The sequence below is a fragment of the Branchiostoma lanceolatum genome, chromosome 17 (assembly GCF_035083965.1).
Source record: "Branchiostoma lanceolatum isolate klBraLanc5 chromosome 17, klBraLanc5.hap2, whole genome shotgun sequence".
In the NCBI taxonomy this organism is placed as follows: domain Eukaryota; kingdom Metazoa; phylum Chordata; class Leptocardii; order Amphioxiformes; family Branchiostomatidae; genus Branchiostoma; species Branchiostoma lanceolatum.
In genome coordinates this window covers 7,996,669-8,009,643 of record NC_089738.1, presented here as the reverse complement: position 1 = coordinate 8,009,643, position 12,975 = coordinate 7,996,669, and the positions used below count along the sequence as shown (strand labels likewise).

The window sequence follows — 12,975 nt, the reverse complement described above, 5'->3', positions numbered from 1 at the left end:
TGCAGTTACAGTTATTGTCATCCTGTGAAAATTAATGAATACAAGCCCTTGGTAAACATATCATACATAACATTCCTGTATAATGGCGCACGTGTTAAGCTTGCTTATACATACATAAACTCAGCTTATTTGGTCAGTTGGATTCGTCGCTTGTCACTTCCCCCCCTCCCTCTCTCTTGCTTTTCAGACACGTCCCACACCAACAACACTGTCCCTGGTGCTGAACACGCCCCACACTAACAACACTGTCCCTGGTGCTAGACACTTTTCACAGTAACAACACTGTCCCTAGTGCTGAACACTTTCCACACTAACAACACTGTCCCTGGTGCTTAACACTTTCCACACTAACAACACTGTCCCTGGTGCTGAACACTTTTCACAGTATATGTAACAACACTGTCCCTGGTGCTGAACACTTTCCACACTAACAACACTTCCTTGGTGCTGAACACGTCCCACACTAACAGCACTGTCCCTGGTGCTGAACACGTCCCACACCAACAACACTGTCCCTGGTGCTGAACCCTTAACACACTAACAGCACTGTCCCTGGTGCTGAATACTTTCCACACTTACAACACTGTCCCTGGTGCTGAATACTTTCCACAATAACAACACTGTCCCTGGTTCTGAACACTTTCCACAATAACAATGCTGTCCCTGGTGTTGGACACTTTCCACAATGACAACACTGTCCTTGGCACTGAACACGTCCCACACTAACAACACTGTCCCTGGTGCTGAACACTTTCCACACTAACAGCACTGTCCCTGGTGCTAAACGCTTTCCACAATTACAACACTGTCCTTGGGGCTGGACACTTTCCACACAAACAGCACTGTCCCTGGTGCTAAACGCTTTCCACAATTACAACACTGTCCTAGGGGCTGAACACGTCCCACACTAACAACACTGTCCTTGGTGTTGAACTCTTCTCATTGAAATGTCTGACCGTTTTCAAAATAATCCAGTTGCTGCTATTTGGCGAATATCTTTGCTGTTTGAAAGTCAGGTTTTGGAGCTTCTTCTAAATGTAGGAGTATCAATCATGATACGTATGATAATCATTTTACATTGTAATAATCAAATTCATCATAATAATCCCTTCTCAAGTTGCTGTTTTCATAGTGAGGAATACTTTATAACCAAGTGTTAGCTGGAATAGCATTATACTAACACCCAAGAAATTAGCGACACAACAGTCAAATTAAACCTTTTGCCCTATCATTTAATTATTTGAAAAAACCCTCATGAATTGAAACAGCCTTCATATGGTGTATCTCAGGTTGTGCTTTATGTCAATAGGCTGCTATGTTACGAATTAGTATTCTGTTTTTTGAAATTTATACAGCACAGTTCAATCCTCCATCAGTTATGTCATAACTGAGAAAACGTTGTCTTTAGACAACGGTTGTAGGAGTCTGTACCACACCATTTAAGTAGAGTACAACAGAACCCCTGTAAAGCTAATATAGCGGTTGCTATTACTGTGTATGGCATAGCTGTTCGGAGACCCGATAGCCAGCCAGACTCGGTCCCCTTGCTCCAACTCCAGTACTGCTGTGTTCGACCCGCTGCTAGTGGCAGCTGCTGGGTTAGAAATCTGCCCCGCCCACATGGCAAGCTGAAAGAGAAAGAAATCATTTAAGTCAAAGATTGGTGGACAAAAGGAATGACAATTCATATAGAGTGGCTCCAAACGTTTGTAAATCTCTGTAAAGAAAGTAATTTGAACATCATCCTATTGGTGGCACTTGATATGACAATGAGGATGTTAGAAATAACAACCAAAGATATTTCTGAAAAAAAAACCAGAGAACCAACCTGATGTTGTCCGTTTTTCACCAGCTTGACGAAAGCATGATGTTCTACCTATGACAGCGCCGAAAAGCTAGAAAAAAAGGTTGACTTAAGTTAGAATATCATGATTCTATGATTATATTTCTTTGATGGCTCTTATTTTCAACGTCTACTTAATTTTCAAAGGCTGCAAGAATGAAATGCCCATCTTTTACAACTATAGACTTATAGTATTTTGTGATTAATTATGCAAGTTAGGTCCTTATTTGTATAATTGATATCATCATATATACCTCTTATTCTCAGTTGCATATGTCACGGGTTTTAGAGTCCTATAATGGATGCACCGGACAATAAATTTTCCTCAATAATCATGCATATCAGATAATAAGCCTGCGATCTTGTCATCACATATGCCACATATTACATACCAAATGTCATGACGATCCGTCTGCTCCTTCTTAAGTCATGCCCTTTCAAAGTTTGCTCCTCCAAAAAGCCATCTAACGTTACTAAATCATAACCAGATCATGTCCAGAACACGAAATATCGAACCCGGAAGTTCCGCTGGAGTACCATAGGAAGCCGCTAGGGGCACAAAATCTAATCATTTCGAGGTCTCAAGAAGACCTACCCACATACCAGACATACATACACACACACACACACACACACACACACACACACACACACACACACACACACACACATGTACACACACACACACACACATGTACACACACACCACGCATACACACAGAAACACACACACAGAAACACAGGCACACACACACACACACACACACACACACACACAGAAACACACGCGCACACACACACACACACACACACACACACACACACACACACACACACACACACACACACACACACACACACACACACACACACACACACACACACACGCTGACCAAAACAAAATTCTCGGCGATCGGTCCTTCTCGGCTTCAGAGAGCCAGCTGACAACCATTACACTATCTCATATGGGGGTGCCAATAAGATTCCAAGAAGGAGATTCTGACACAAATTAAACGTATATTTATGTGCTGATTTTACAAAATCACAAAGATGGCAGGTGAATCCGTGTAATAAAGGATTCAAACAAGAAGAGGTGTCAACGGTTTATAAACCCGAAGCCATCGCGTCCAAATAAGGTAACGATTCAAAATGGCCTCCAGATATACTTTTACCTGCAGTCCTTCACCTGAAACCAACCCGCACGGAATAAAGGCAGCCATGTTTTGACAGACGTAATATGAGCATGCGCTGCTGTTTTAGCAAAGTCATACCGACGGTCGGCCACGAACGCTGTTAAAGCACGGTACATATGTAGAAGAGAACGCTCACGAGTACTTGAAATTGGTGAAACTTTCAAAGTCAAGTCTAACTATGGTGAGGGCTAAGAGGTTCGTCATCGCTGGCAAGTTCGATGGACTGCCGAAGGTGACCGATTTTCAGATCGTAGAGGAGGAGACACCGGAACTGAAGAACAGAGGTGAGAGTAGGAAGAATGTCAGTAACAAACGGCTGTAAGGGACATATTTACAGACTACAAACGCAAAACGGCTCACACATCGACAGGTGTTTCGGGTATTAGGTCATTCAAATGGCAAGCAAGAATTACAAAATGGCGTATTCCAATGTGTCTATGGCTTCTTCTGTGGTCTGAGAGTGGACTTTGTTTGGGTCAATTGCAGGTCAACTTTCAGCAGCACGATTTCGCGCTCGCTTCCGGTACAATTTTGAACCAATGGGCGCGTGCTTGGTACAATGTATTCCAATGACAATGTATCGTTTTTATCAACAGAACTTCTCTAATATTGTATTAAACGTCATATGACGGGTGACAAACTACCATGAACGACAATAGGCCAGTCCAGTGTAAACAAACCGTTAACGGTAAATATTTTGGTTCCAAACCACCTAGCACAGATTGTCTTGAATTAACTAGACATTTTCCTTGTCCCATTTATGTATTTCTAGATAGAAGTAAGTCAGATTTAAAGCATTCGCCCGGGTCGTATCACACAATGCTAACACACTCTGAATGTAACGTAACATCAAACTGCATAAATACTAAGAGTACAGGTGTACAGAAACTTGATGCTAACGCCCTCTCGTGTCCCTTACCCCTGAATTGTATTCAAAATAGAGTATAGTTAAACCAAAGTTATACTTATGAAAAATAGACTTACAAAATAAGTCACTAGGCTGACAAAATGAAGCTAATTCTGTATTGCTGTAAATATATTTAAGTTCGCGTGGTTTTTATTTCGCGGCAAGGATTGTTTGCGGTGATTTTTTTTAAATTCGCGTTTAAAACAATAGTAGTGCTACAATCATAGGTGGGCAAAAAGTTTCGCGATGAAAGTTCAAAGTTTTGAAGGGGGGGGGGGTTAGGGTTAAAAATCATTTGGTGGTACAGGACTAGTGTACAATGTAAGTGTCTTGTGTGCTGATATATGTTAAAAGAGGGCCTGCATGGGGGAGTAGTGATTACGAATTACGCAACGTTTTCGCCGCCGATTACGAATTACGCTATATTCTCACAGCTGATTACGAATTACGTTAAATCATGAGGCTTCCCAACAGGCTTCAAGACTCAACACAAGATTCAACTATCTAGTTCTGCGTCAAAACTATTGATGTCATGTTGAATAACTTATTTTGCGGACACCTCCCTGAGAGGGGCCTGCATGGGGGCGTCTCCAGAACGCTCGACGCTAAATCCCGGCGCTACAAATGACGCTAAATTCAGTCAGCCTGTCTACGCCCGACTCTAAACATTAATTCTGAGTCAAAACTCACACACCTAGCGGCTGAACTCTAAGCTTGCGTCAAAGCTGGTGATTTTGGAATCTTGGAGATGACTTGAAAAGTATCTTAATTTAGTTCTTTACATTAAACGCATGAGTGATAATGGAGAATTCTAGACTAACGTGAGGTCACACGTGAGGTCATGACACTTCTGTCACGTGGAGTCTAACCGGTTTGTGAACTTATTATACGTAGCACTATTGTACTACGAACTTTCACCTCACATCTGAAATGGGCGGCCACATTTGAGCCCGATAAACACCACAGCTTGCTTATGAATGAAGAACTTTTATGGTGGAAATTTCTATTTTCGTGTATTTAGAAATGACAATGTGACGTTATAGAGGGACCTGTGCTATCACATACATTGAAGTTCCCCTAACTCAACTCCAACGTATTTGAAGGAAATACGGTCTCATTGCACAATGTCATGGCCTTGCCAATGACAACATGGTATCCTGACGTGCGCTTTTGTAAAAGACACTAATTTTGTGCGGCAACGTTCAACCAAATTGATATAACAATTAACAAATGCACTGACAGTGTCTGTAATTGATAGCTGGTCACGTCAATTACCTACCAAACCAATTACCCCACCCCATTCCTACCCCACCTCGACACGTATATGTATTTTTCCACCCGTTTGTTTGAACATAACGTGTGGCAACTGAAAACCAGAAGTAGCATTCAGTGCGAAAAAGGCTATCAGAAAGCGTGGACAACTATTCTGGTCTTCCGTGATTTAGCAGCAATGGCAGCACATGTATATACATGTCGCAATGCAAACATTCCTCAGAGATCTAGATGTGTACAGTAAATGTATTCCCACATGTGAGGCATAAGTCGGACGATAATGCTAAAGATATCTTAGCGATGAACCGCCGCGGTATTACTCTTGCATGAAATGAAGCAGAACCTGTCTGGTCGCTCTGGAGCTTATTGTGAGTCACCTTTGACATGGGGGTGACACGCGGACATGATAATGGGAGGAGCTTGCTTGTGGGTTGGAAAATTTTGAAATCAGCCTACGCTTTACTAGCAATTTATGGATTACGCTTTACGTTGCATAAAGGCAACTGTTACGGTTTACGTAGAAATAAAGCGACCAATAACGCGTCACGACTTATGTACTGATTACGAATTACGTTGGTTTTGGGCGACTGCCTACGGATCACGAAGACGAAAAAGGCTGAATTACGCCTTACGAAAAAGGGCATGCAGGCCCTCTTAAAACTGGTCATGAAAAAAATGAGTATGTTGAAATTATGGGCCCTCAAAGGTTTGAAATTGCAGTGTCGTAAGTTGAATGTGACGATGAAATGGTGCAGTCAATATATATGAATAAGAATAGAATAAATCTTTATTCCATGTCATACACATTGTGAAAGACATAGGTGACTTTACCGTACCTAGCAGTGGTGCAGTTTTGGAGCAATGTACTCTCTATTAAAATCAGAGCCGTGTTTTTGACGTGTTTTTAGGTGTTTTGTCGGGCTTTCTATTTTGTTCCCTTTTCGTTATATCGCCAACGTGCTTTGGACAAACATGCCTAAACTGAACATGTGAAAAAACAGCCGGACCCACACCTCTGCTTGGAGAGCAGTGCTGTGCTCTATTTGTTTATTTGACCTACTTTCCCAGGCCATCTGTTTGTAAGACCTGTTTTCGGGGAAACCGTCACATGTTTCAGGGTCCCAATATGAAATACATCAAACTTTCCTTACTAATTATGCCAATTATATCCTGATTCGCATAATTAGTCGTTTATTATGTAAAGCACCATCTGAGCTATCTGAATACCAAACGTCACGACGATCTGTCGACCCCTTCTCAAGTTATTCATGTCCGAAGGTCAAAACAAAAACACCCACTGCAGTTCCAAACAAGACGCTGGGGGGCCCAAACTTTCACAACTTACTTCCTATAGCATGAACTATCTACCACAGAAAAATCATGACCATAGCGCTTTCAGAAAATATGCCCCAAAATTTCGAAGCTCCGCTGCAGTACCTTAAGTACCCGCTAGAAGGCCCATTATCGAACTTGACCTTCCTTTTTGTAAACCCTACCCATCCACTAAATATGATACAGATCCATCAACAGCTTCTCGAGTTATGCTGGCGACGTACAAATACAGATCCACACAAAGCCCGCTGCAGTACCAACGGAAAATGCCAGGGGAACCATTTTTGAACTTGACCTCTGTTTTTACAACACCTACACACCTGCAAAAAATCATGAAGATCCATCAACGTTTCCGTCACTTTTTTTGCCTACATACAAACACAAAAAATTCAAAGTCCGCTGCAGTACTGTTGAAAAACGCAAGGTAAACCATTTTCGAACTTGACCTTCCTTTGCACAACCACTACACACCTACCAAAAATCATAAAGATTCATCGAAGCTTTCTTGAGTTATGCTCCTGACATACATACAGACCCACCTAACAGATTTTTCAACCGAAAACATAATCTTCCCCGAGTACAAGTACTCGGCGAAGATAAAAATTGCCAACAGTTTCACTACATACAATCTCTTTTTATAGCAATTACAAACTGTACTTAGCTACACTTATGTGACAGCTTATTTCATCTATTTTCTCCTTTCAGAACTTCTGTGTGAGACCTTATTCATCTCAGTAGATCCATATATGAGGTAAGCACAATTACAAATTGTTTAGCACGGTGAGTACATTTTCTTTAATGGTACTGAATGATAAAACGTAAGATATTTTACACTGCTGTTTTATATGTATTTTCTCTTTTACACACAGGGTCTTTGGCCGTTTCATTAAGGAAGGAGACACGATGCTTGGGGAGGTGGTCGGACGGTAGGTCTTAAGAAACACGACATGTCTTATCATGACTTTCGCGACTTTCTTTAACTTTAAAACCTTTGTGTTTAATTTCCTGTGTACCTTAGGTATTTTTGGGACGTCGGTGTATGGCCACGGTTAGAACGTAGATCTCGGAGTTGAGGCTTACCGTGCCCCGACGCTCTTGGAAAAGACACTTAACGGCTAAGCTGTCTAAAATGTACCCACACTACGGATTTGGTTGCCAATGTGCCAACATATGGCACATTTGCCACGTAGAACCATATAGATTTTTTTTAGATACGTGTGTCCCTAAGATTTTAACTTTCGTCGATCTTGTTAAGACGTAATCAATAATTATATAATGTTATGGACCATAAAGTCATATTATTCTAAGACTTCTCCCATGGTGGAGTATTCCTAAGCGTTGCAAACTCCATTCAAAATGTTATTGTTGAAATTATGTGTGGGCATAGAATGGTTTACTAACTTGTCAGATGGCATCGATTCTACCGGTAGACCAGTCTAAGGTGCGTTCCACCTTATACAGAGTGATCGAGTCCAGAAGCACCCGGTACCCCGTGGGAGCCACAGTTGTGGCCGGGTACGGGTGGCGCACACACGGTGTCATACACGAGGACGAGAAACATTCCCTCCCCACCGCACAACTTCGGACGGTTCCCGCGGACTACCCGAAGGACCTGTCGACTGGACTCCTGTTGGGGGTTACCGGTATGCCGGGGTAAGGAATTATTTACGACTTGGCGTTCCCTCCTTTCCTTTTATCCTCCCTTCCTTCATCCATACCTCCCTACCTCACTCTCTCCCTTCATGACCCTTCCGTCCTTCCTTTCTTCCCTCCTCATCTCCTTCCATCTTTCCTTTATCCTCTCATTCCTTTCCTCATCCCCTGCTTCCTTCCCACTTTCACTTTTTCAGTCCATCATTCAAAGATTTTTCATTCTTGCCTAGTGTTTTACTTCATTTCTTTCTTCGGTTTATCATTCACTCTCCCCATTTCCAATTCTTCTTCATCACTCCCTCCTTCCCTTTCTTTCTAAATCAATTTTTCTAACTTCCCATCCCTCTTTTCTTTCTTGTCTTTCTTTCTTTCGTCCATCTAATCCTTGTTCTTCTCTAAGCCCTCCTCTCTTCCTTCACTCCTTTATACATACTACATACATGTATCCATTGTTTGTTTTTCTCAGTATGACGGCGTACTTCGGACTCCTTGACGTCTGCCAGGCAAAAGCAGGAGAAACTGTCTTTGTCAATGCCGCCGCGGGGGCTGTCGGGAGTTTGGTGGGACAAATTGGCAAGATCAAGGTCAGGTCTTTCCCTAAGACAGTGTGCTAGACTAATCACCTCCGTGCAAATGGAGGTATTGCTTTCGGTATGTCAGTATGTGTTTGTCCGCCTATGCTCCGGATATTTTTGCCGGCATAATTCTAAAGCCCTGGATGGATTGTGATGATATTTGGTTGTAAATATCTTATCAAAAATCCATGGTTTCCACCTGTGCGTATTTTCAGGGCTGTAAAGTAATCGGCTGTGCAGGAACTGACGACAAGGTCAATTGGCTCCGTGAACTTGGCTTTGACTATGTCTTCAACTACAAGACTAAGTCTCTGGACGAAGAACTCAAGACTGCCGCGCCTGAAGGCGTAGACTGTTATTTTGACAATGTAAGTTTAATCTTAAGTATACATGACACACAATTTTGCTTCTGTTTTTTTAAAAAGATACATATATACCCGTACAATTATGTTTCTGTTTCTTGTATTCAATTTGGTTAGGCATGTAATGTCCAATGCAAGTTCTCAACTCCTTCGTTAATATCATATTATATCTAAAACTATCAATTTGATTATTATTGTAAATCTAGAGATGGACATGCCAATTGAGTATCAAAACTTGTTTACTAGGTTGGGGGTGACTTTTCGGTGTCTGTCCTGAAGAGCCACATGAAGGCACAAGGCCGTGTAGCGTGCTGTGGGAGCATCTCAACCTACAACAACCCTGAGGCCAAAGGTTAAGAAAACGTGTTTTCTTGTACTGTTCGCTTCACTTGAATTGTCGCTTATGCTTTATATCCACGTTGCTTGATGTCTGATAAAAAAAAGAAAACGGAAGAAGATATTTATCCACAATGAAGAAAATGTTTTGCTTAGTAAATATTGTTTACTTTTCATGCAGCCAATGCAGATTTTTGACACAAGAGTAAACATATGTCTTATCAACGTTGCCTTTGGCTAGCAGGACACACTAAGAGTATCAACATAATCTTTAAAGGAAAAGAAAAAGAAATGAGTTATTATGAATTTCACATGAATGGTCCTTAGCATTCGATATAGATGAAAAAAATGATTTGTAGATATTAGTTACGCGTCCTAGTGATAAAGTACTGCAAAGCGTCATGTATCAATGAAGAGTCTTTCTATCCCTTACGGTAGCGTGCGTAGTCCAGTGGTTAGCGATCTTGCCTCTGGAACTAGAAGCCCCGGGCTCGATCCCGGCTGTGTCGCTCACCCGACATGCACGCTACCGGAAAGGATCGCAGTCCTTAGGACGGGACGTTAAGCCGTGGTCCGCTGTCCATTGGCCTTGTCGAAAAGAGCTAGGGCAATTTCCCCGGTACAATGAACCTGTAAATACTGTACATAGCGTATGTCTTCTCTGTCACGACCAGTGGGAGAGTAGCTCATCTGTTCATTGAGTTCATTTGAGCTAAACTGGTTCGAGATCCCTTTCCTTTCCTTTTTTCCTTAGGTCAACATATCTTTGAAGCTATCGTCGTGAAGGGGTTGAAGCTGCAGGGGTTCTCTGGCGCGGCGTATCAGGAGGACTGGCCCGCGGCTACCACACAGGTGGTGAAATGGATCAGGGAGGTTAGCAGGACATCGTGTTTTCTGTTCAAATTCGTTTAAACTCATCAATAGTGAATCCCGTTATGCAACCAATGACACATTTCGAAAAAAAAACAAAAAAAACATGCGCTCTAGATTCGATTTTGGCAGGTTTCAGAAAATAAACTTAGTCCTAATTTGCATAACTACATTGTACAAACATTCTTTAGTCTTTATTAGCATGAATGGTTATTTCAATGGAGCCTTGATGCCAAAAAAGGAAGCTGATAATGGCCAATAATTAAACCATAATCTTTAACCTCATTCTTTAATCCGACAGGGCAAGGTCAAGTACAAGGAACACGTGACCAGTGGCTTTGATCAGACGCCCCAGGCTCTGATTGGTGTGTTGACTGGCGGGAACACCGGCAAGGCGATCGTCAAGGTCTAACATGAGACATACCGGCATCAATTATCGCTCAGAGCCTCTGGCATGTCGAAGTAGTAAAACATGTATTGCCAAGATACCTCGAATGTTAGAAAAATGTGTGAAATACTTAGTCTTGACTTTACACTTTTATACATTAATCAATAAGTAGGAGGACCCGTGGACGTGAATTGCTTAGCGAAGTTCGAAGCTACCAAATTCTTGATGTTCTAAGTGTAAAAAAAGTGTAACCAGGAAATTAAGCACATATCTGCATTTAAGACCTCTGTTTATGTTCTGGTGTCAGTGGCGAATGAATCAGTATTCCCGAACAAGGCCACGGTGCTGGTTAAAGATCTGTTGATATGACGGGAAGAACATTTGATCATAGAAACTGACATGTTCTCGTCTACTGTGAATGTTACAACGTTCCTTATTTTTCGCTATCTACTGGTATTTCATTTCATAATGTTACATATGTTTTAGTTCGTTCCATTTCGTTCCATTTCGCTCCATTTCGTTCCATTTCCTTCCATTTCGCACTTTCGGGGGACCCCATAGTGAGTATCGAACTCGGGACATACTGCTTCCGAGTTCAACGCTCTAACCGCTACGCCACGCCGACGTCACGCGCCAATCGTAACGTCGCACTTTATTACTAGATAGGGCTTTCTAATGCAAGCAGGGAGGACGGTAACATCTTGTAACACTTGGACCGAGCCAAGACTGCTTTAATCATGATCGGTGTCTCGCAACATTACATATGATATTGGCTGGAGGCCCATACTTTGGCGTTAGAGGAAATACCTCCAGTCTTTTAATTTAGTTTTACTTCATAATTGGTTCTGTGTCCCCTGCAGTAGAAAGTGTTGTTTCTGTCAGTGAAAAAGAATGAATTGATTAAGAACAGGTCCCAGCTTGAGCCCCTTTTGCATACCATTCCAAAATACCATGTTCTTCAGTATATCCAACCATTATACAGTATCTAAACACAGTACTAGTTTACTTCCTGCTCACCACCAGAACATGATTAGCATTGAAAAGTTTATTACAAATTCCTGCCCGTAGGCTAATTGCAAGTACATGTACATGTAACACGAAGTGGACGGACAGACAATAATGAACAGTATAACAAATGTTTACTCTAGTCTTAACTACTGCCACTAAGTTTTAACTTAATTAGTTATCCTTGATTAGTTATCCTGCTCTCACCTCAAGGCACCCTGAAAACCAAATTTAGCAGATTATTTTTGGACTGTGAGCACTTTGGACTAATGCTTCTCGCATTGTACAGCTTATACTTATATATCTGATTTTTTTTTTCAACTTCTATGTTACACAATGGATCATAATGACTCCCAGGGGAGGTCTTCACGCTTCGTTAGAAATTGAAAAATCTTGTGATATTTACCAAACATCTTGAGATTTTGTGCTTGGTCTTGAGCTGTTTCTAAGATGCTTTGAAAAATCTCACGACAATTTGGAAAGATCTCAAAAGGCATTTAGAATATCTCAGTAGGCTTTTAATAAAATCTATGCATGGATCTTTCGAAGAAAATCTCCAGGTGCTATGAAACAATCTTTAAAGAAATTTGCAATTTCGCCATAGGATTTATGTATATCATAATCATAATGAATTTTAACTGATATCGTTTGAGAGTGTGGACTTTGTACTTTTGTTGTGGAACACTAAACTTACAGTACTGATGTCGGGATATGCATCATACAGTCCCGCGAGATTTAGCGAGATTTCACCCATCCGTGTATTATCTAGCAAATGTTGTAGATTTGTTAAAGACACAGACATAGATCCGCCTCGTCATCTAGTGCTATATGTGTGTCATGGTTACATTTCTTGATATATGATATATGAGAAGATAAGCACCACCTCAAATTCATCTTTATTTACTGAAATTAATATTGTGTTTTAACTTCAAGACAATCAATCAATCAATCATTCGCAGGCATCAGTGTCTGATGCATGGCGGCTACAGACATGCATAGGGCTCGCCAGGCTGGTCTGCTCTCGGCGTAGACCCTCCAGTCGGTTCTGGTGATCTCCAGCCCCTGGAGCGTGTTGAAGATCTGGTCTTCCCATCTTCCTCTAGGGCGACCTCTAGGTCGCTTCCAAGACGGGTTTGGTTCCGATGAGATCAGTTTGATGACGTCCTGAGTAGGAACCGCCCTGGAGACGTGACCCAGGAAGGTCATCCGTTGCTTGCATCCAAGACAAGCTGACGAGTA

The 12,975-nt window shown here is 41.7% G+C and overlaps 1 protein-coding gene and 1 long non-coding RNA gene across 2 annotated transcripts; one reads left to right on the top strand and one right to left on the bottom strand.

Annotated features, from left to right (window-relative positions):
* Positions 1-1,249: 1,249 nt before the first annotated feature.
* Positions 1,250-3,567, bottom strand: LOC136422936 (uncharacterized). Its single transcript, XR_010753691.1, has 3 exons — positions 3,397-3,567; positions 1,829-1,895; positions 1,250-1,628 (listed from the first exon to the last, which is right to left on the bottom strand). It is a non-coding gene; the product is annotated as an uncharacterized lncRNA (long non-coding RNA).
* LOC136422935 (prostaglandin reductase 1-like) lies at positions 3,023-11,129 on the top strand. The gene is made up of 9 exons (XM_066410861.1): positions 3,023-3,320; positions 7,253-7,298; positions 7,417-7,473; positions 8,009-8,200; positions 8,667-8,784; positions 8,991-9,143; positions 9,384-9,489; positions 10,228-10,346; positions 10,645-11,129. The coding sequence occupies exons 1-9, from the start codon at positions 3,215-3,217 to the stop codon at positions 10,753-10,755; spliced, it is 1,008 nt and encodes a 335-aa protein (XP_066266958.1). The 5' UTR covers positions 3,023-3,214; the 3' UTR covers positions 10,756-11,129.
* The last annotated feature ends 1,846 nt before the right edge of the window (positions 11,130-12,975 follow it).